At 34.5% G+C, this 21,807-nt stretch overlaps 1 protein-coding gene across 1 annotated transcript in view; it reads right to left on the reverse strand.

Annotated features, from left to right (window-relative positions):
• LOC145694860 (uncharacterized) overlaps positions 1–15,355 on the reverse strand; it is a 36,551-nt gene extending 21,196 nt beyond the window's left edge. The window contains exon 1 of the mRNA XM_081771561.1: positions 15,209–15,355. Within this exon, the coding sequence (XP_081627687.1) occupies positions 15,209–15,225 (17 nt within the window). The 5' untranslated portion in view covers positions 15,226–15,355. The remainder of the gene's footprint in view (positions 1–15,208) is intronic.
• Positions 15,356–21,807: the final 6,452 nt, after the last annotated feature.

A 21,807-nucleotide genomic window follows, 5' to 3' on the forward strand; every position in this document is an offset into this window, starting at 1 on the left:
ACATCATTATAGCAGAGGTGGGGCAGATGCAATTTTGTGGGCTAAATTTTGAGTGTAGATCAACAATAAATAACCTACTGTAACCCATAACTCACCATGATCTACTCCAATTCACCAGATTTCTTTGTGACTCGTTTGTTAAGAAAAAGAAGAAGAAGAGAGTTTCCTCATTACTACATGGCTAGAATACACGTCTTCAGCATGGGAGACCCGACTTTCATTACTGGTGGGAGATCATGTGATTCGGATCTCACATAAGGCTATAGATTCATGACTTATATAGCCTCAATGACAGGGGTGTACCCTACTAATTTCCCTTAAGGGGTCCATAACTTTTCAAGGGGAGCTCCTTCATGGCTAAGTAGTTAGCATACGAGCATTGGAAATCGAGCCGGGTTCGATTTCCAACGGGTGGGGGCGCGGTGGCTCAGTGGTAGAGCGTTCACCTCTGGTGCTTGGGGTCCCGGGTTCGATCCCAGCCCTCGCCAAGTGAACTTTGTGGTGGACAAACATCGTGCTCGTGGGTTTTCTCGGGGTTCTCCCGTTTCCTCCCACTTTCTTCATTCCACCATTTCACTCATCTCTCATCATCACCGTCTCCTTTAGCCTAACCGGCATAACCGTGGGACGTAAAACTCAAAGATTTCATTTCATTTCATTTTCGATTTCCAACGGGAACTCATACGGTAAGCTGTAGGTCCACATCTCACATAGCCTCGCTGCTGAAGGGGGCGCTAAGCTGAAAATCAAAATTAAATGACTTCCAAGAGGTTCGGACTTTTACATATTAAACGCAAATCGAAAGACTTGTATCAGGAAGTCTTAGTAAGGGATTCTGAAATATGGCCTTTTTATTGTAATAATTATAATAATACGTGTTTTCTTTCCTATTAGGTCAAATATTTAAAAAAAAGCTGAAAAACATGTCTTATTATTTTCAATAAAAATATAAATATCGAATTTTACATCTATGGACTGTTGTTAATTGTAATTTTGCACCTTTTCCTTCTCATCCTCTATAGTTCTTTTCTAGATAAAATATTGAAACACGCATCTAATTATTTTAAATAAGAAGTCCATACCAAATTTCATGTCTCTAACCTTCAGAAATTCCGAGATATGGACATTTTAATATAATAATTGTCATCCTTATTGACCCCCTCTTCGTCGAATTTCCAAAAATGCCCTTACTTAGTGTTGCCTTACGTACAAACCCTATGAATTGGCCAAATTTCAAGTTTCTAGCTTAAGTGGTTTGATTTGAAAGTTGATATGTTTGATCAGTCAGTCACTCAGGACTTCTTTTATATTATCTATTTATATAGAAATAAAGTTGAAATATGGCAATTCTTCTGTCGAACTCCTCTTACATTACCTCTCTCTGACATTGCATCTTCCATTCTACTCTTGTTTACTGGTTCATATACAAGTTCTACAGTTGTGTTCAATTTTCTCATTAACTTCAACTTTCTAGCGTATTGCCAATAATACTTCCCAGTTCGTCCGATGGAAAGCCGTTTCTGGATACAAACACTACACTTTTTTTCTTTCTTTTTGAACGTTTCACCGATTACCCGAAGTAAACCAATAGCATTTGTAGGTCTTCCACTTCTTATAAATCCAATTGTTTTTCCTTAGTTTTTTTTTCTTTAAAGATTATGTTGCAAAGTCTTTTCCTGATCAAGTAAAAACAAAATGCTGAAGAGTATGTTCCCCGAATTTCAGACTAAAACAACAGGGTGCCCATGAAAATTTACACTAAAAACATAGACACTCTATAAAAATTTATGGTATGTTCATAGTTATGCATTTGCTTTTTGCTGAAATACTAGAATAATTACATAATAGGCCACTGAGCCGTAGCTAGAGTTTTCGTCGTCCGGGGTGAAGTACAATTCAGTTCCCCCTACACTCACTTTAACAAGCCTTTTTGTTTTCTGATATAAGAGAAGCAGTTTTTGACGTTATGTTATGCTGAATTTTTATCAAGCTGCTTGGACAGACCATTGGAAAAGCCAAAAGCAATCATTATGTTTTCTTTTACATAAGAGTTGTTTTCAAGAGGCTTATTTTGGACTTTTTTTTGTTATATTTGACAGTACTCTCTTTGATTGTACACAAATCCACTTGGAAAACAATTATTTACAACTATTTACAACGTTTTATACTATCGATAAGAAATGAAATTTCAATACATTAGAAAAACTCCTTCGTGGCTAAGCGGTTAATGTACGCATCTTTGGCGAGGAAGACCCGGCTTCGATTCCCGGCGGGAGGTCGTGTGGTTCAGATTCCACATTAAACTATAGTTCCACGTCTCATATAGCCTCGCTGCTGAAAAGGTACGCTAAACTGAAAATCAAATCAATCAATACATTAGAAACTATGCGCTTTTAAAATTTTTGAAATGGGTGAGAGCTTTAATTTCCAGTAAGAATTGTGAACTGTTGTAATTTTATTCTGTATGCGACTATACAAATAGCATGTTAATTTCGTTTCTTTTACAGTAAATAAATATTTTGTGAAATGTAACAGAAATTCAGAAGGAGCTTGCTTTGAGAATTTTATCAATATTGATTGATGGAGGTGAAAGATATGTTTAATGTTTATATTTAAAACCCAAACTATACCTTGACTACTATATATGTTTGGCTACTATATATGCTTGAAATTATACGAGTAGTAATTTCCTAATTTGTTAATGAATAAAGTTCTGAATTTAAGGTTACTTATTATTAACATAATAAAAATACAGTAACACACACATGTATATAATGTGTGTATGTGTTTTGTGCGTATGTAAAAAGATAAAAATATCACGCAACTAGATACATATGCACCCCCCCCCCCAAAAAAAAGGAATATCCTGGAAATACAAGTAGTTGATGGAGAAATGATCCCAATAAACTCCATCAAATTGGAAGCATTTCATATATTAATAGAATTTTAAAGAAATCACTGGTAATGATCAGTCTTTGAAAAAGACAAAATTCGTTGGGTTAAGTTCTGACCTCTTAAGCACCCTATTTTATAACTTCTTCAATTTCTAAAATGTTATTATTTTTACCATCATTTTTAATATTTTCGTGCAAACAGCAGCTTGAGTGTGTCTCTTCAGCTATCTCATTTTCATATCTTCATTCTCACCGTCGTAATTAATCCAACTGGGTAGAAAAGCGGGATTAACTAACTAAATTCATCACCACCAAAACACCGAACATGTATTTCAGACTTACACCGTTTCTGATTTTCAAACCGCTCCTGCTTACACTATGCTCATTACTCGGCAACATGTATATCACATCGTCATTAACAAATCATATATATTAACTTTCTTTAAGTAATAAGCAGAAATTTGTTGTAACTCTTATTGAAACGTTTGGATTGTGCGAGCGTAGCGAGGAAGAAAATTTTTAACAAGTTTATTTCTTTGCAAACTGACAACAATACTGATTTAATAGGGCGCCAATACTTTCTGTTTCTTCTTGCTCTTTCGGCGCCCTCTTGCTATCGTCGCCCAGGGCAACGACCCCGCTCGCCACCCACCCCCCTCCTGGCTACCGCTTTGATAAGCCAACACTCACCAAAAGTGACTAATAAAAGAGGTATTTTAAAAAAAAGTCTCAGGAGGAATATTAACTTGGTTTTTAATTTTTAAAAAACGTGATATTTAGAGCTTTTAACAGTTTGGAGACACAAATAATGTAAATTCGGGACCGTCCCTGCTAAACTAGTATGTCTAAGAGCCCTAGGTGAGAGTTATATCTAAATATCGGATTTTTATAGACTTAAAATTCATGATATATGCATGCAACTATGCTGTTAAATGTGTTAAAATATGCACTTAATACGCAATACAATAACATAATGCACTAACAATACAATAAAATAGAACAGTTCGAAGCATGCAGCGAAGCTGTAACAAATTTTGTAGGTGAATTATAACATTGAAAGTGCAATACCGTTTCAGGTATTCCTCTTCAAAACTTGTTTTTATGATATTTATAGTTTGTATACCCCAATTTTTAAAAACACACACAGATTATGAGATTAAAATGAACACAGTAATATGAGAACACAATTTTTCTAGTTTTTCTTTGCAGTTGTATTTTACATTGTATTTATTTTGATGAGCGCCAGTTTCCTACATGTTTCCATTGTATATACAAAAAATAAGTGTTCGTTTCTAAGCCTTGCAATATAACACAAGATGCTTTTCTACATTTTCTTGTGCCAGTTTGTGACTTTTGTAGCCAAAAAATGACCTGTCATCGTCAACAGATGTTACCGGACAACATTTATAGAGAGGAGTAAGTTTAGTATCTGTATTTTCCAGCAAGCTGGAATATAACCCTTCAAGATATTTTCCCATGGTTCCAATTGTTTTTATAGACAAAGTTTTTAAGAAGAGCATCCATCAATTTCTTTTCCACAGAGCGCACGAGTTCAACGTAGGAACTGACTAGAGCTTGCGCTGAACTTTATCAACTAGAGCTAAGTTCACTGAGCAGCATCCCTCGCGTCTCTTATTTCTCGACAAGATCTTTAAATGACTATCATCATCAGATTTGTGTTAACGTCTTGACAATTGAAAGCGTCTTTGCTGTGCTGATCGATTCCTAACAATATTAGTCCTTTATAAACTAGGCATTCTTGCATTCTCCCATTCTTCTCCATACATTTAAATAATTGAAAATACAATAAAAAAATGGATTTATTGTATGCTATAATAGAATATCTGAAATAAAAACTTACAGAATATACTAAATATGTTCTTAAGCATTAATATTGTATATGTTTTAACCTTTGAAATGCGTATTTATATGCACTAAAAAAACTTCAAATTCGAACTGTATCATAACTGTAGGAACCATTACCAAGCTTTAACAGAGATGCATATAAGCAGGGGCGGATCCAGGATCGACTCCTAGGGGGGGGGGCGGTGGGTTGTCATACTGCTACTTTTAAGGGCTCCAAACTTTGGGATGGGTTTTTATTTATATATATAAAATAAGAAAGTTTCCTCTTCTAGGTCCGCCCCTGCATCCGCCCTGGATTCCCCTGGATCCGCCCCTGCATATAAGCAAACAAAATATGCATTTGCATAAAAATCCGATGTCTAGTTAGATCTGTGCGGTAGTACTGCGTCGAATTCTGGTGCCAATAGGTCTACATAGTAGAAAGTTGTTAGGAACTCATTACAAATCGTTTCAAACTCGCAAGTCATTTTTTGTAGTATAGCTTTTAAATGAGAAGTCTAACGGAGTGACTATGTTCTATGCGTCCATTTGTCTATTTTTCAATTAATATGAGAACAGAAATGGTAAGAGAGATAGCGAGAACAGTTTTCTGATATGGATTTAACGAATGTCGTACGCAGAATTTCGACAAAGGGGTATTCAAACTTAAAATTTCGTTGACAAATGTGATTATTGTATACACGATGGTATACAATAAGTATACGAACTTTCGTTCTAACAATCCGATCTGCTCTTTCCTTATCCTTCACTCTTGTTCGACCACTTTTGAACTTTTCAATCAACTGGTAAATACTACTTTTCGCCATTAGTAAAACATTGCCTCAGTAATAACACTATCCATGACTTTGGATTGGATATTGCAAGACATTATAGTTTAAAATACAGTGTGTGTTGAAGCTTCGGTCACTGTTTCTCTTGTTACAATTGCCTCCGTATTGTAGTGAAAGTTTTCTGTAAATTTTAGTTTCTGGAAAGTACACCTTCAGATCACAAAAACGGATTACGTGGCGTTCTTCTGTGGTGCAAACATACAGGGCCTTATGCAGAGTCATTTTGAGGTGTGATTAGTGCCATACTAAAGAGTTCGACTAACATAAATTTCCTGCAGTATTCAGGCCTTTAGTATGACGCCAATCTTACGTCGAAACGACTCCGTATAAGGCCTATAATGACGCAGCCATGTTTATTTCGATTACCTGATAATTTGAAACCTGGCATAAGCAAAGAAAATGGTGCCATCTATAAGATTACGAGGCGGAAAGCCGTATAGCTAACCCACAGATGATTAGAACAATAGTGCCAGGGGCGAACCAAGAAATTTTTGTTGGGAGGTGTCCAAGCATTGGGGGGTTCCAAGATTGCAAGCCACTATGTCTGTGTAGTATTAAGTGTTATTCTGCACCCGAAAAGACGATAAGTAACTCTAAGATACTTCCAGCTATATTTTCAAAAATAAAATAAAATAAATAAAACAAAATAAAATAAAAATAAAATAAATAAATAAATAAATAAATAAATAAAAGATATAACTAGATTGTTTTTATAAGAGAAAGAGTACACATAAAGTGTAAGATGAAATTTCCAGGCTATATCAATCCATTCCCTGTTAAACAAGTAGTTTCATTGAGAAACTGTAAAAAATATATGTTTAGCTAGGAAGTTTCGTAAGGAGTCCTGACACGATTGACCCACCTGCGGGTGCACCTCTAAATAGTACGCATACTTATTGACTTCTCGAATATATCCTAATATAGTAAATGTTTTCTTTTTTTTTTTTTAATTTTTCTTAATTTGCATTTCTTGCTCAAGGGGAAGTTTAAACCCTGAACCCCCTTGTGGACTTCAATGGCAATTGTAATACAGCACCAACGGCCAAAGATAGTGAGAAACGTGATATTGATTCTATTAAACATGTTAAGAATAAATTACCTTTCTGGCTTTATCACTATTCAAAAACCGGAGTGGTTAAAATCCGTAACAATTACTGGGTCACTATTCATAATCATAAAGTAAAAGTGGCGATAATAAATAAATTTTTATTTTCTTTAAAGAAAATAAAAAAATAGGGTCCGAAGAATAGGTTTCATCTCGGTTTTTATCTCTTTATTACTCCCGGAAGTGATGAATATTACCATTTATGGGTACAATTTTTATAGCAATAGAGCAAAAACGATAGAAGAAAATCAGAAACGTTATAGAACTGTGATTTATTTTAAATTCGAGACGAGACGAGACGGGAAATTTCACTAGCCTCTTGCATAATTCTAGTTAATCTAAGTCTTTGACCTCAAACACTGTTTCAGTATTACATGATTCCAGGGATGCACCAACGCAGAGGGTCCACCTGGTCAGGACTCTCCTCCCTCCCAAAAAAAAAACTTGGTACTCGACATATATTTGTAGATTTTGTACACTTTCTTACTAAAAATTCACTTATTTACCTAGAAATTATTGATGTAGCATAAATATTTAATCTTACACTTCATCTGTACTCTTTCTTTTCTTATAGAAATAATCTAGTTCTATATATATATTTTTTTTTTTGAAAATATATTTGACAGTACTTTGAAATTACTTAGTGTAGAAAAGCACATACTAAATACTACATAGACTAGTGGCATGCAGTATTGGACCCTCCAAACTTTGGAACCCTCCCAACAAAATTTCTGGGTGAGTGCTAGCATGATCCATAGAATACTATAAAATTAATAGACTCATTATATGAACATAATGAAGAGCATTTATGAACGTTTGAAGATACGTAAGTTATTACAGTTATTACACAATACTCCTACTCTAATATTAAATATGGTTTAAACGTTATATCACACCTTTAGTGAACTTCTTGTGACGCGGAAGGATTATGATAAATTCCAATTGAAACTATAAAAAAAGAGCATAATTTTTTCTTAAAATTTTACGAAACGAGACGAGACGAGAATTCTAAAAAAAATTACAAGACAAGGAGAGACGAGAAAACCTTATTTCTCGCCTCTCTATCGTGGGCAACACTAATATAGTGAGAAACGTTTTAACATTCCAAAAACAGATACCATTTTTCATGCATAACAATTTACATACAAGAATAAGAAATTTATTACAACTTCCAGTTTCTATATGACTTCTCATAGAGGAACAACGGTATAGATAGCATGGAACAGTGCATTTAAAAATGAATTCAGTGCCACAAGATTAGTTTTAGCGTTCTTTTTATTACCGAGGCTGTATGAGACGTGGATCTACAGATTAACATGGGATCCGATCCACATAAGCTTCTATCGGTAACTGAACCTGGGTATTCCGTGCCGAAGGCGTGTACGCTAACCTTAGACCTATAACTACGAGAAAATTCAAGTTCACTTTCGGCTCAAACATCTCTATTAACACTGAAAATAGTAGAAACCTACTATCATTTTGGTTTTAACATTGATTCCCATACAGCAAAAGGAGTAATAGATAATAGAGAAAGGAAACAATAAAATATAGCGAGATTTTTAAAAAAGATATAGATTCAGGTTTCCATATCTACAGTGGGTAAATATTCCACTCTGTTACCGTTCACCGCCTATTGAAATTAGAAATGATAAAGTTAGCACCTCTGGTTAGAATAATGGAATCTACAGTTTGTAGTTCTACTGTAATTTCACAATGTACCTAGTAAAAAGGCTTCCTATTTTACAAGGAATGGACATGAACATGTCATCGGGACATCCGAATCATACCTAGACCTTCGATAAACATAGCAAAGATATGTTCATGCATAAATAATTAGGTGCCATGAACAGCAGAGTAAGTACACACAGGAAAGAAAGTATTTGACAGTTGTCAAATTTTCTTTTGTCGGGAACAAATGAATTAATTTGGATATTTTTGTTGCTATCCTTAGAGTAGTTATAACTTGATAACTTGCCAAAATCGGTACTCTATTAGGTTATTTTTGTTGAGATATTAGGAAAAGAAATCTTGTCAACTGAAGAATACTTTCTTTCGTGACTGTACCTGGGGCCCATCAACCCTGTTAGTATAAAGAAAATCGTAGACTCGCAGTGAAATAGCTATTGCATCAACACTGTTCATTGGAAAGTCATAATTTACAGTTCATTCTCTTCAGCATAAAACAAGCTTTCTAGAGATACTATTCATTGGGGCCCATAACGTACTTGAACAGGGAAAATTGAGAGAATGTCAGGAAAATTCTCTCAAAAAATCCCTCCCATTAACTTTGGCCCCGGGTAAAAGCAATTCAAATGTATATCGAAAAATACTTTGGGGAATAAGAAATGCGCGTAACAAGTTTTGCTTTGAAAGACGGAATAAGTATGAGAGGCAAGGTTGTATACCAATATGTTCTGCACATTCAAAACCGAACCCATGACCTGACCTATAAAGTGAACATAAAATATATAAACGCAATACTATTTATCCTGATATGAAGAATTGTACCACATTCTCTGTAAATTGAAGCAAGCGTTTCAATAGTTATCAAGCATATTGTTCCGTGACATGTAGAGAGCGAAATTGGGTATAAGTCGCAAAAATGTCTTCCAAAATAGTTCTATTGTGAATTTGTTCGTGCTCTGAAGCAACACCGGAACCGATATGAGTCACTGTACGAATTAATTGACATTTTAAGGGGGGATAAAGTGAACATCCAAAAAATTTAACATGGGGAAGTTCAAAACTTATGGGAGATATCAAATTCTTCAGACGAGGATTTCCCCCTCATCCTCCCTGAAAGGTAGCACACTGGTAGGAGTACATAATTTTTAAGATATACCGTAAGACGGGGTTATTTTGCACGAGATTTAAGGAATTTTAAAGAAAATCGCATGTAACTTACAAACGTAATGACTTAGAACACTGTATTTTAAACATATAATAGCTAGATATATAAGGAAAACATCAGTGCAAGTTCATTAGTAAACATTCAGTATACTATGACCATAGTTATTGAAATATAAACTTTCCTGCAAAGTAAACCCATAGGTGGAGATACTTTGCACAACACACAAAGAAGTATGTTAAACACACGAACATAATGTTTCTTTGCAATGTTTCCCTTCAGTATTTGTACACTTTACTTTCTACACAAAACTACACGCAGTCTACAAATATTGATATTAGAATGAGGGTACCGATATCGATACTTGTAAAGTGTACAATTACCAATATTTGTAAAGAAATTTATGTATTTTCTGGTACCGGCACAGGAACCACATTTTAATAGTTTAGCATATGTCCCACAAAAATGCCAACTCAGGAACAGATAGAAAAATCTTCGTGAACTGATTTGCCTTGGTTATTCCTTATGTCCAAGAATATCATCCCAATCGTAATCAATGGAAGTTTTACGGGGTTTGGTACTTTCAGGCTGAAGCCCACCCAAATTACGTAATTTCTTTTTTTTTTTTTTTAAAAAAAAGTCTAATATTAGTCATTCCTATGCGTATAAGCTTGAGACCCACCCCCTTCCTAAATAAAGTCTAGTAACTTCTAAAAAACGAAGCCTTTGTGAGTGAAGTCCCTTTCAAACTATTTTTCTGGATCCTCCACTGTTCATAATTTATTTCCCAACAAGAAATTCATTCCGGCATCTACCTAAATATTAAATTTACCTAAATTTAGAATGCAGGAGATTCCAGTAGTAATAATTTTCTATTTAAGCGGTATTTTGGACCGGTGCAGAGTAACCCCGATTAGAGGTTGAAACCGCCTTCTCCCAGTTTTACTTTTTTATGACTAAAATATATCACATTTCAATTTCAAATATAGCATCAAAGATCCATTATACACAATAGTATTCTACGAAACTGACTTAACTTTGACAGAAATTCTTGTAGGTGATATCTTTCAAATTTTGTCGGCCTTTACAGTGACTGCTCTCCATACCTCTACAACAACAAACCTTCCGGGTAATTAGAACTGATGTTAACCCCCAATATTATAGCCAAAATACAGTCAGATGTTCTATCTTACGGTGGCAGTTGAAACTTCCTCTTTACAGTCCATGGTTTTACAGACAGAGGACTTTGCAACTCTTTTCATATTTTGTGCAAAGTAACCCATGATGTGCAAAGTAACCCCATCTTGCGGTATCTTAAAAAATACTGGGAGGTATATCCTTATAACAAGGGGGAAGATATAGTAAGACACGAACAAAAGGGTATGGGTGAGGATATTGGTGGATAACGTGGGTTTATCTCAATGCAACTGTACTACAGTTGCTGTTTAAAACGCTTGTTTCGTTTTACAGAGAATGTGGTACAAATCTTGATATCAGGATAAAAAGTACTGAGTTTATATTTTTGTATTATGTTCTCTTTATAGGTCAGGTCATAGGTTCGGTTTTGTATGTACAGAGCGTATTGGTATACGTTTTTCCTTATACCTATTCCGTCTATCAAACAAAACTTGGTACACTCATTTCTTATCCCCTATAGTATTTTTCGAGATACATTTGGATTGTGTGCTTTTAACTGGGTCCACTCCAGAGGGGTCCAATGTTGATGGGAGAAAATTCTCCCGACGAAGTACGTTATGGGCCCCATACATAGCGTCTTTGGAAAACTGGTTTCAAGATGAAGAGAATGAACTATAAACCATGACTTTCCAGTTTACAGTGTTGATGCAATAGCTATTTCACTACGAGTCTACGATTTTCTTTATACTAACAGGGTTAATGCGCCCCAGGGATTTACTTCTTTTACATTTAGAGATTCACCTTTCATACGCATGGTTTCACTCTGAATTTTTGATAAAAGTAAAATCGTAATAGCTTAATATGAAATAGAGTAAAGTTATAAAATATTAAAGTAAAATTCTCATCTTATTCAATTCGGTTTAGAGAATTCGCGTAGTTGTTTTTATTATATCACTATCTTTCTAACCTAATTTTTCTACTGATGTATTCCATATTATATATATATATATATATATATATATATATATATATATATATATATATTAGAATTTTAATTGATATTCAAAAGTAATTCTGACAATATTGATTTAATATTAATTTTGCACTAGTGAAAAAGTGAAGCAGGGTAAAACTTAAGATTGCAACAACAGATATTTCGTTATTTTTTTTTTTACAATTTAAATAGAATATTTTTTAACTATAAATTGGAACATATTTGACATCTTTTTACAGACTGATAAACAGCAAATTTTGAACAGTTAGTTATAAAAGAAAAACTTCTTCTAATAATTTTCCAGGAGGTAATGTACCTAAAATGGAAGCCACATTTCCTCGCTGAACTGCTATGCTGATACGTTGTATCAGAAAAGTAGTAGCCCGCTTGTCACCAGTAAGGTGTGTTATACGTTGGCCTACTTCTTTGATGAAATTGAGCCCTTCGAGACCCCAAATGCCGCTCGATTCAATGGCTACGGGCACGAACATGTATCTATTGAGCAGCTCTTTATATTTTCTTCTTTTCTCGCATTCTCTGCGGGCTGCAATAGCCCCTTCTCGAGATGAAGAAAGAGTCAAATTAGATGACGCGAAAGTGTCAGAGCAGGTGAAATCCCAGAGAAGAATCCTTCCCCTCTTCCATGGTACCAGCGTCATGCCATCTGGTCTTTTGCCATCAGATCTGTTACACCCCACAGGTTCACGGACAGATGGAACTTCTGCCGATGTGAGTGCTCTCCAGATAATGTCATTCACGTTCGAATGCCTCACATGTCTTCCGGAGCTACTTATACAAGACAGACCGTGTAGACCATTCTGCTTGACTGATGCACCACATTTAGAGCAGTTGTGTGATTCACAGATGTCTACTCCTAGGCGAAGTGCAACTGCAATACGAAAACTTTCGTTTGGAAGGTGCAGTCCTAGGGTGTGTGAAGGTAATATATATATTCTAAAGTCAGTAAAATACACTTAACTTGAAATTTCTTATCTTAAGTTAGGTAATCCGAACCGTATAAAAATGAATTTTATGGTTCATGTCAGCGATAGTCTTGTATAAGATGAGGTTTACAGCATAAAGTGGGATCAGAACCAATGCAGTGCAAACTAGAAATCGAACATTCGACCCTGTGAATCAAAACCATGCACATTAGCCACCGACCATGAAAAAGGGTTTGTTGTAAATTCATCAGGCCCTTTTATTAAAAAGGAAAGAAAATCCTCTTATTAACATTTTATTTTAGCTTTAGATTCTCTGAATGTAACGTGCCGAATAATAAATGGCGCAATTTTGCTTCGCGGTATTATGCAACATCATGAAAGACGATAACTTTACGTGGTCTCTACATTCCATTCGGACTTGATTCTGAACACAGTCGAGGCTAATGAATTCCGCGGAAACAGACATTAAACACAGGATCGAACACAATACTTTCTCTTTCTTTTTAGCACACTATCTTGTCTCCGAAAGAGCTGAGTTCGAGATTCCGACCAGTCTAATAGAGAATGAGTTCAAACACAATGACTATGTTAATCAAAGAAAAGAAGTGTAAATGAGAAGTACGTTAATCAAAGACAAGAACCTAACCTCTATTAGTTGGAGGACATTTTCACCTCATGAAAAACTACTTATTAAATACGTTTTATTTCTTTATTTTATTTTATTCATTAATTATTAATTTTCATAATATAAGAATCTTCATTGAATAACTGAAGTATGATAATGGTCTGGTGACTTGACTATACTATAACTTTGATGGTGAGAATATGTGATTCGGATTCACATACTGTAGCTTTGAGTCTGATACAGCATTTGTATTGAAAATATGTATTATTGATCTTCAAATAACAAATAAATTTCTCGGATAAAAAATTATTATGAAATGAAATAAAATAAAATAAAAATGAATAAAATAAATGAATAAAATAAAATATTTCAGTTTAACTTCCTACGATTATGCCCTTTTAGGCTAAGGGAGACGAGGATTAAGGCAAGTGGAAGAATAGACGGAATGAGAAAGTAGTAGTACCCCAAGAAAACCCTCGGACATGATATCAACCACAAACTTACGTGGTCGGGGATCGAATTAGGGACCTCACGTAGCAAAAGTAAGCACTCTGCCACTGAGGCACTGTATCCCCCCAAAATTATTATATTTATATGTGAGCAATGTTCAATTTATACATTACCAAGAGAGAAGCATTTATAATGATAAGATGCTTACCTATTGGGAAAGTTAAGATTTCTAAGTTGATTACAAGGCTTTGTAATAATCAGAAATTTTCGTTAGAGGCAAGGAGTTAGTTTCGGTGCTGGTACGACCCCCCTTCTTGATGACCCATAATCAAATTCTGTACACCGTAGTATTTCATATGCGTACTAATTTCATCAAGGTCTACCACCATGCAAAGTTTCATCAAGGTTAGATTATGTACTTTTCTTCAAAATAGCAATTTGAGATTTTTGCGAAGTCTAAAACTTCGATGGTCTTCGAGAACCAACGACCTATACATCGTACTATTTCATATTCGTGCCAAGCTTGTCAAAATCTATCAACACGCTGATTGGTGAAGATGGGACGAGTTTTATCAATGACGTAAGATACGTGAACACTACTTATTCTTGCTTTGGAACTTCTTATATAAAGTAAATGACAAACTCTAATACTATAATAAGACAAATATAATACTACTTAATAAATAATATTGTTACAGTTTCGAAAAGTATCTTTGCCTTCATCAGCCACATTATAAAATCTGAAGGCAATCTGAAGGCATCAGACACATTATATGAGACTCGTAAAATCAGAAGACACAGAAAGTTATAATGTATCTGATGAAGACAACGATACTTTGCCGAAACTGTAACAATATTATTTATTAAATAGTATATGCTTTCGTCAGAATTTGTCTTTTACTTTATGTAAGCTAAACGCATAATATGCTGGTTTAATTTTAAACATCCTTTTTTTTTAGTTTAACGTTCCACACTTATGTACCGAGGTTAAGTGATGATGATAATGATCTGCAATGGTGGAATGAAGAAAATGAGAAACAATTGAAGAATCCCAAGAAAACCCTCGCACATGATGTTTGTTTTATCTCAAAGCTCACGTGTCGTGAGCTGGGATCGAACCAGAGTCCAACGCACTAAAGGTGAGTGCTCTATCAGAAAGCAATTACGGCCACGAAAAAAGCAATTAAAGGACGAAAATCAGCATTACGTTAGAGTTAAGAAACAATAGAACTTTATATTCATTTAAATGGTCAAAAACTAGAAGCAATTCCTGAAGTCATCGTAAAACAAAGTTGTTTCGATTACTTTCCAGAATACTTATCTTAGTATAAACTAATAAATATTTTAAAAACAAATTTAGTGATTCGCGACATAAAGTAGTAAATTAATATTTATCTCAAAATAAATGCAGAATTTTAACATGTGGCAAACTTTAATTTGGATTTATTCAATGTTTTCCTAGACTTATCTAGATTTTGAACCAATGTCTCTAACTATTATTTTGCATGTACTTACCTGCTGGATACCAGCATATTTTCTGTCACTCTGATGGGAGTTCTTCAAAACTTGTTCCTCTTCTATTGTGGAGCTGCTTCGTATTGACCTCACCTACTACCAGCCCCCTATCAGCTCTAGAGCTTTTATTTCAATGGACTGCTACTGTATTTAACTTTAAATCCCTTCCCCTTAAAATTTCACCCTTTCTTTTTACTTTCCCTTTTATTTTTTCGGAAGTGCATTAGTGATTAAATCAGCAAGAAAGTTCCTTTTTCATTTCACTTTCGTCGAAAAGAAATAGACGTCCGGCAAATAGTTTTCCCTCTCGCTCAACGCATGTAAATAAATTTCACTTTTCAATATTTTAAATTGTATTTTTGGCTTTACAAGTAAACAAACTCTGTGCCACCGGAATAAGGATATATTGATCTAATCTTCTTTTAAAATAAGTTTTGTCAACGTGATTTCTTTTATAGGAACTTGGCAGCGAAAGTTAAAATGAGCAATGGGAAGCTACCAAAGGAAACATATGAATCTTAATTTTATTTTTATTTTATTTTATTGCGGCTCAATACAATTGAATATCGCATGAACTAACAATAACCATCATGTAGAGACATTACATCGAACTTCCATCGAGATTCGAATTTTTTTCTAATAAACAATAACTAAATAAAAAGAATTGTTCAATTGTGATCCCAGAGAAAATACTATACTATATTCTAAACCTAACTCTACGAGTTACATGAAAGCTGAAGCTCAAAGATAACTGAAATAATTAAATAACTAAGTAGTTCATTTTAACTTTGCTATTTTGAATAAGAAAAACAATCACTGGAAAAGCAACGTTTATTTTAAAATAATAATTGTGTGACAGTTTTGCCTACTAACTGAGCATATTGGTTTCATCAGACACAATCTTAATAATTGATATCAAGACAAATATATTGTCTTGATGAAACCAATATGCTTTTTCAGTGATTGTTTTTCTTATTCATGAAATAATCCATTTTTTTTAGAATTTTAATGAATAATTCAAAGACAATTGAAACTATTAAAAACATACACGCAAAAAAAGTATCTTAGACAGATTAGGGATGGTACCGATCCTTAATGTGGTCTCGGTCTACTTTCAAGTCGAATATCATCGTATCGATATCGATCTCGTCTCTGTAAACATTTACTTCTCTGGATCTCGGTCTCGAGGGCCAAGTCTCGATCTCATTTTGGTCTCGTCTCGATAGTCTCGAAATAAATTGTGAGAGAAAAAAGTTAACTAATACAGTATAATATTACAGTGTAACATTTTTCTTGTTATTGATTATTTTTTCAAAGTTCACTCTTGAATAGTGTAGTCCGAATACTCATTTGTACCTAAGTTTCAAAGGAAGTGCTTTCTGCGCACTTGCTCGCGGGTTCAATCCCCACTCAGTGTATCAAGTTTAGGATAAAACCCGAATGATTCAGATGCCACTTTAAGCAATAAATTTTGTAGAATTTAACCTCAGTAACGAAAAAAGACAGTCGGCTAATTAATCAACTCCAGTATTTTACATTATTTTATAGTTTTATGGCTGGCACACATGTTTTTGTTGCGCGGGTTCGATTCTCGATGAGTAAACAGACAAATTTGATCGCATTACAGTGGTTCGGATTCCATGTTAAACTGTAGGTACACGTCTTTTATAGCCTCGATGCCGAAAGGGACGCTAAATTCCAATCCCCCAATCCAATCAATAACCAATTTTACATTACTTCACATCTTGATACTTCTGATCAATTCTCTTGTATAATCTGATCTTGCCCTATCTTATTTTATAACTCTCGCTTCTACGCTCTCCTAATCTTAACATTATTACTCTCAGTTTCAGAAAGATGCTAATTACTACTCGTACTATTTACACGAGCAATTGCAGTAAAACAAAAAGATTTTTTAAAACATTCTTTCACAAGAGAATTCCTAAACTGTGTGAAAAAATAGTGTTGGGAAGTTGAAACCTAATATGTTTGCTTTACAAAATTAAGTTTCCGAACAGTTTGACATAGTTTTTGATTTTTTAAAAAAATAAATTTAAAGGGGATACAATATATTGAGTATCAAGTCAAACTAATGTGTAGTTTGAAACATTTTCGATATACCTAGGATCCAAATGATCAGTGGCACTTATCCTCTTTCTACCGTGTATACACATTGTAATGGTATTGGTTCGATTCCGACTTTTGTCACTGTCTGGAATATCATGTAGTAAGTAAACAAAGCTATAATTGATAATAATTTATATCTCATTTCCAAACCAGTATCTTGGGCTGAGACAACATCAATTTACCATGAACGATTCCAACAGAACGTCTCACGTAAGGTTCGGTTCAGTAGTTGATTTTTGCCCAAAGTGGATTCGAACCGGGTACAAGGTTGTTCATTAACAGATACTTGCGTAACATCACTACCCTTCAAATCATTTAATGCGTATGTCTGTACAGAATTTCGGGAATAGTATTCTGTTAAGACAAATGACCTTCACTGGAATCGAACCCAGAGGAGTTATATATTGTATGCCCCCTAGCAAATATGGACAAACAGGGATCCAATAATAAATATCATAATACGTCTTCCAAAACAGTGACATTCAGGAACCAAACCCTAAAAATCATAACTTATGACTGCGACCATCCAAGGGTACTATTCCACTATTTTACATACAGCATAGCATGCAACGAATTTTGAGTGAAAAGTGCAATTTCAGTATTTCTGTTGATATTCGAGATGAGACCAACACTTTCGAGACTGGACTTGGTCTCGTTTCGGTATCGTCTGGAAATAAAAATGTCTCGATCTTGTCTCGGCTAAGGTTCGGTCTCGTCTATACTTATAAAGGTCTGTATTGATGTTGTCTGGAAAATTTGAGATGAGATGAGACCAATATTAGTCTCGGTCTAGGTATAATACCATCCCTAGATGGTACCGATATTGAGACGAAACCAAGATCTAGACAGGTAAATCGAGACGAGACCGAGACTTAACATATTGAGACTTGCTCAAGACGAGATCGAGATCGAGATGGACACTTGTGAGTTCAGTTTTGAAGGTCTCGGTCTCGTCCGAAATATTTACAAAAGATTACAGAAATTTTCGCTATTTAAAATGCGTTGCATTGTTAAATTATATATAAGATCGTCGAACGATTGTTCTTGGATGGCCGCAGTCATAGACGTATACACGGGGAAAAGGAGGAGGGTGGCAAATGCTAGTTCTGATAACTTGGTATATCGCAAGTGTTTGAAAGGGAACATAATTTGAGTTGGGATTCAATATATTTTATTCTCTTTTCAGACATTTTAATTACTCAAAGAGCACGTTGCCAGCATATTCCAAAACTTAATTTTGTGAAGCAAATACATTAGGTCTCAATTCCCAACATGATGTTTTACTACACAGTTCAGGAATTCTCTAGGGAAAGACATATTTATTTATTTATTGTTCTTTTATTGTAACCGCTCGTATAAGGAAAGACATTGATTTAACTTTGAAACTGAGATAAAATCTTCAGATTGTAATAGATGAATAAATTATCCCAAGATAATGGAAAAGGAAGATCATCGGATTAAACCAAAGAATGAGTTTGAACTATCAGGATGCCAGTTTACATTAAAAATATGTAACAGCCTGTATCTCTATGTTTATATTAAAAATAATTATTAAAAGCACTGAAAAAATCTAAAAATTAAATGTTTTAGCATTGCTCCGTTGTTAAACAGACTAAGATAAAAGTATATGTTTATTGTCCATCTTTAATTCAGTAATTACAGTTCAGAACAGGCTTATGATGAAAAATTTATTTTATGAATTCAGTAGTTGTAGTTCAGATTAATTGTGGTAGCCCATGTGGTTCGGCTTCCACGTCTTTCGGTTCCCTGTGTGTTCACGTCTCGCATAGCTTGGGTGCTCAAGAAAGAACATTAAATATTAAGTAAACCAAACGAAATATTAGAGTGTTTACTTAATTATGATACCAGTAATCTTAGCACTAAAGTAAAACACTAAAGCTCACTTTGGATTCAGGTGACTCATTTGCTGTATTGAGTAAATCCAGAATTACAGGACTTTTCTTCCAACACGTTTTAAAATGAATTGAAATACATTTTGGTATATCTTTTCCACAATTTAAATAAAAATAAATTTCTATTTCACGTAAATAGCAATGCTTAAGGCAAAACGAGGGGTCGCATTGGTTCAGTGGTAGAGCGTTCACTTCTGGTGCATGGCGACCTTGGTTCGATCTCAGCTAGCATAAGTAGGTTTTGATGGACAAACGCCGTACACTTAGGTTTTCTTGTGTTTTTTTCCATTTAATTCCACTTTCATCATTCCACAACTTCATTCATTTCTCATCATCACTGTTTCCTTTAGCCTAGCCGGCATAACCATGGCACGTAAAACTTAAAGATTTCATTTCATTTCACTTCAATGCCAAACGAGAAACATATTAACGTGTAAATGTTTAATCATAGTAGGCAACGTATTCCAAGCTTTAAATTTGATTTTCTTCTTTGTATTCTGAATAATCTATATTTTCTCCATGGTTATATCTAAAAATAGCAAAAAGTTGCTCTACTGCAAACACGACAGCATACGACAATTTGGAACTATTCATATCGTTAAGCGGAAGGAGAAAATCAGGATATACCTAGGTAATTAATTTACTATTATTTATTTTGTCTTTCTAAAGGGTAATGTTATTTTCATTCTACATTAATCGCAAAACACTTAAAAATGTAAAACATACATACAGTACCATTTTTGAGTGTAGAACGAATTAATTGTATTTATAATAATTTCACTAGGAAATGGTTTCGGTTTACAGTGTTACGGAACGGATTAAATTCGTAACCCGCGATCCTCTACCTTTCAATAGAATATATTCCCATTTATGTCTTTCTTTTCACATATTGGATTATAACAGTGAAATTAGCTTCCACTGCATTCTTCGGAGACCTTGAAGTCCGGATTGTCCCTCACGCCCCATCCTATCAATGTAATAAGGATTTTATGTTTCCTCTAACTGTGTTATTTAGTGATGAAGCTCTGTTCCATGTGAACGGTGAAATCAATGAACATAATTGCCATTATTGGTGCGGAAAATGTGATGATATAATGTGAGGTATGGAATACTCGTATAATCGGATCATATTCATCCATGGGAAAGGAATATAAATGGATGACAGATATCTTGACATGCTACAGGAACAGGTGTCCTCCATTACTGCTGAACACAGAAGGTGGTTTCCCTGCCTTTTCCAACAAAATGGAGCGTTTCCTCACTATGAATTATGTGCCAGGGAGGAGTTGGATGCACAGTTCCCAAGGTTAAGGATAAGTTATTGTAATGAATATTCTCAACATATGTAATCGTAACATTAAGTGTATACTTTAAACAACTTACAGGATGCACAATGATTGGAAGAGGCAATGATATTATCAACACGTTACTAAAAGAAAATATCACATTGATACAAATTAAAATGAAAAAAAAATCTTCATAAAAGAAATAATTTCAATAGTATTGCAGAAAGAACTGCGCAAGGATTTTGTTGTGAACATAAACTGCAAAATAACTCAAATGTGTTGCTTGGCTGCCTTTCCACAAACTCATTTGAAACAGGAAAAAATAATAACCAATTATGTTTTAAAGGTGAGAAATTTTAACTTCCATCTCAATGTTTTAATTGTTTATAAGTTTTTGATAATGGCAAGTGAAAAATATTTATTTTATTTCGTTTCTATCAAACTAAAAATATTGTGGGTGCGCCTGCCTTAGCGAAAATAAAACAAAAAATGTACATACCCAAAATTCAAATATTGGCCTCCTATTATTTATACGCTATTTTCTTCGTTACGCTTTCGAGTAAATGAACCAACTTCTGCATAGCTCCAACCTATTAAATAGCTATAAATTATTATGCTATAATTTTGTTTTAAAGATACTTGTCTTTTCCTACTACAGGGTGTTTTAAAACAACACCGATAACGTTTGGGAGGTGATTCCTGACACCAAGATAAGACAAAAAGTATAGACCAACCTGGGTGCACAAATGCTTCCTTTCGGAGTTATAGGCTGTCGAAAACGTGATAAAATGAACTTTAAAGGTCCATAGCTTCAAAACTATTTCGCCTACCGTAGTCGGGTCAAGACTTTACTAAGAGACTAATATGTGCTCTATCCAAAAATACATGCTTCAGAATCCTGCAGTATTTCCGCAACAACTTTTATAGTGGTAGTTAGTGAATACTTCAGTTATGCCCGTAACCAAACTGCCTGTACAAAAATTGTTGCGTGAATACCTTAGGATTCTGAAACATGTATTTTTGGATAGGACACATATTAGTTCCTAAGTAAAGTCTTGACCCGACTACGGTAGGTCCCATAGTGTTGGAGCTATGGACCTTTAAAGTTCATTTTTTCATGTTTTCGGCAGCCTATAACTCCGAAAGGAAGCATTTGTGCACCCAGGATGGTCTATACTTTCGTCTTATTTTGGTGTCAGGAATTACCTCCCAAACGTTGTCGATGTCGTTTTCAAACACCCTGTATTTGAGTGTCTAACATAATATGACGTCT

This window comes from Thermobia domestica, chromosome 9, assembly GCF_964235325.1.
Source record: "Thermobia domestica chromosome 9, izTheDome1.hap1.1, whole genome shotgun sequence".
Lineage (NCBI taxonomy): Eukaryota > Metazoa > Arthropoda > Insecta > Zygentoma > Lepismatidae > Thermobia > Thermobia domestica.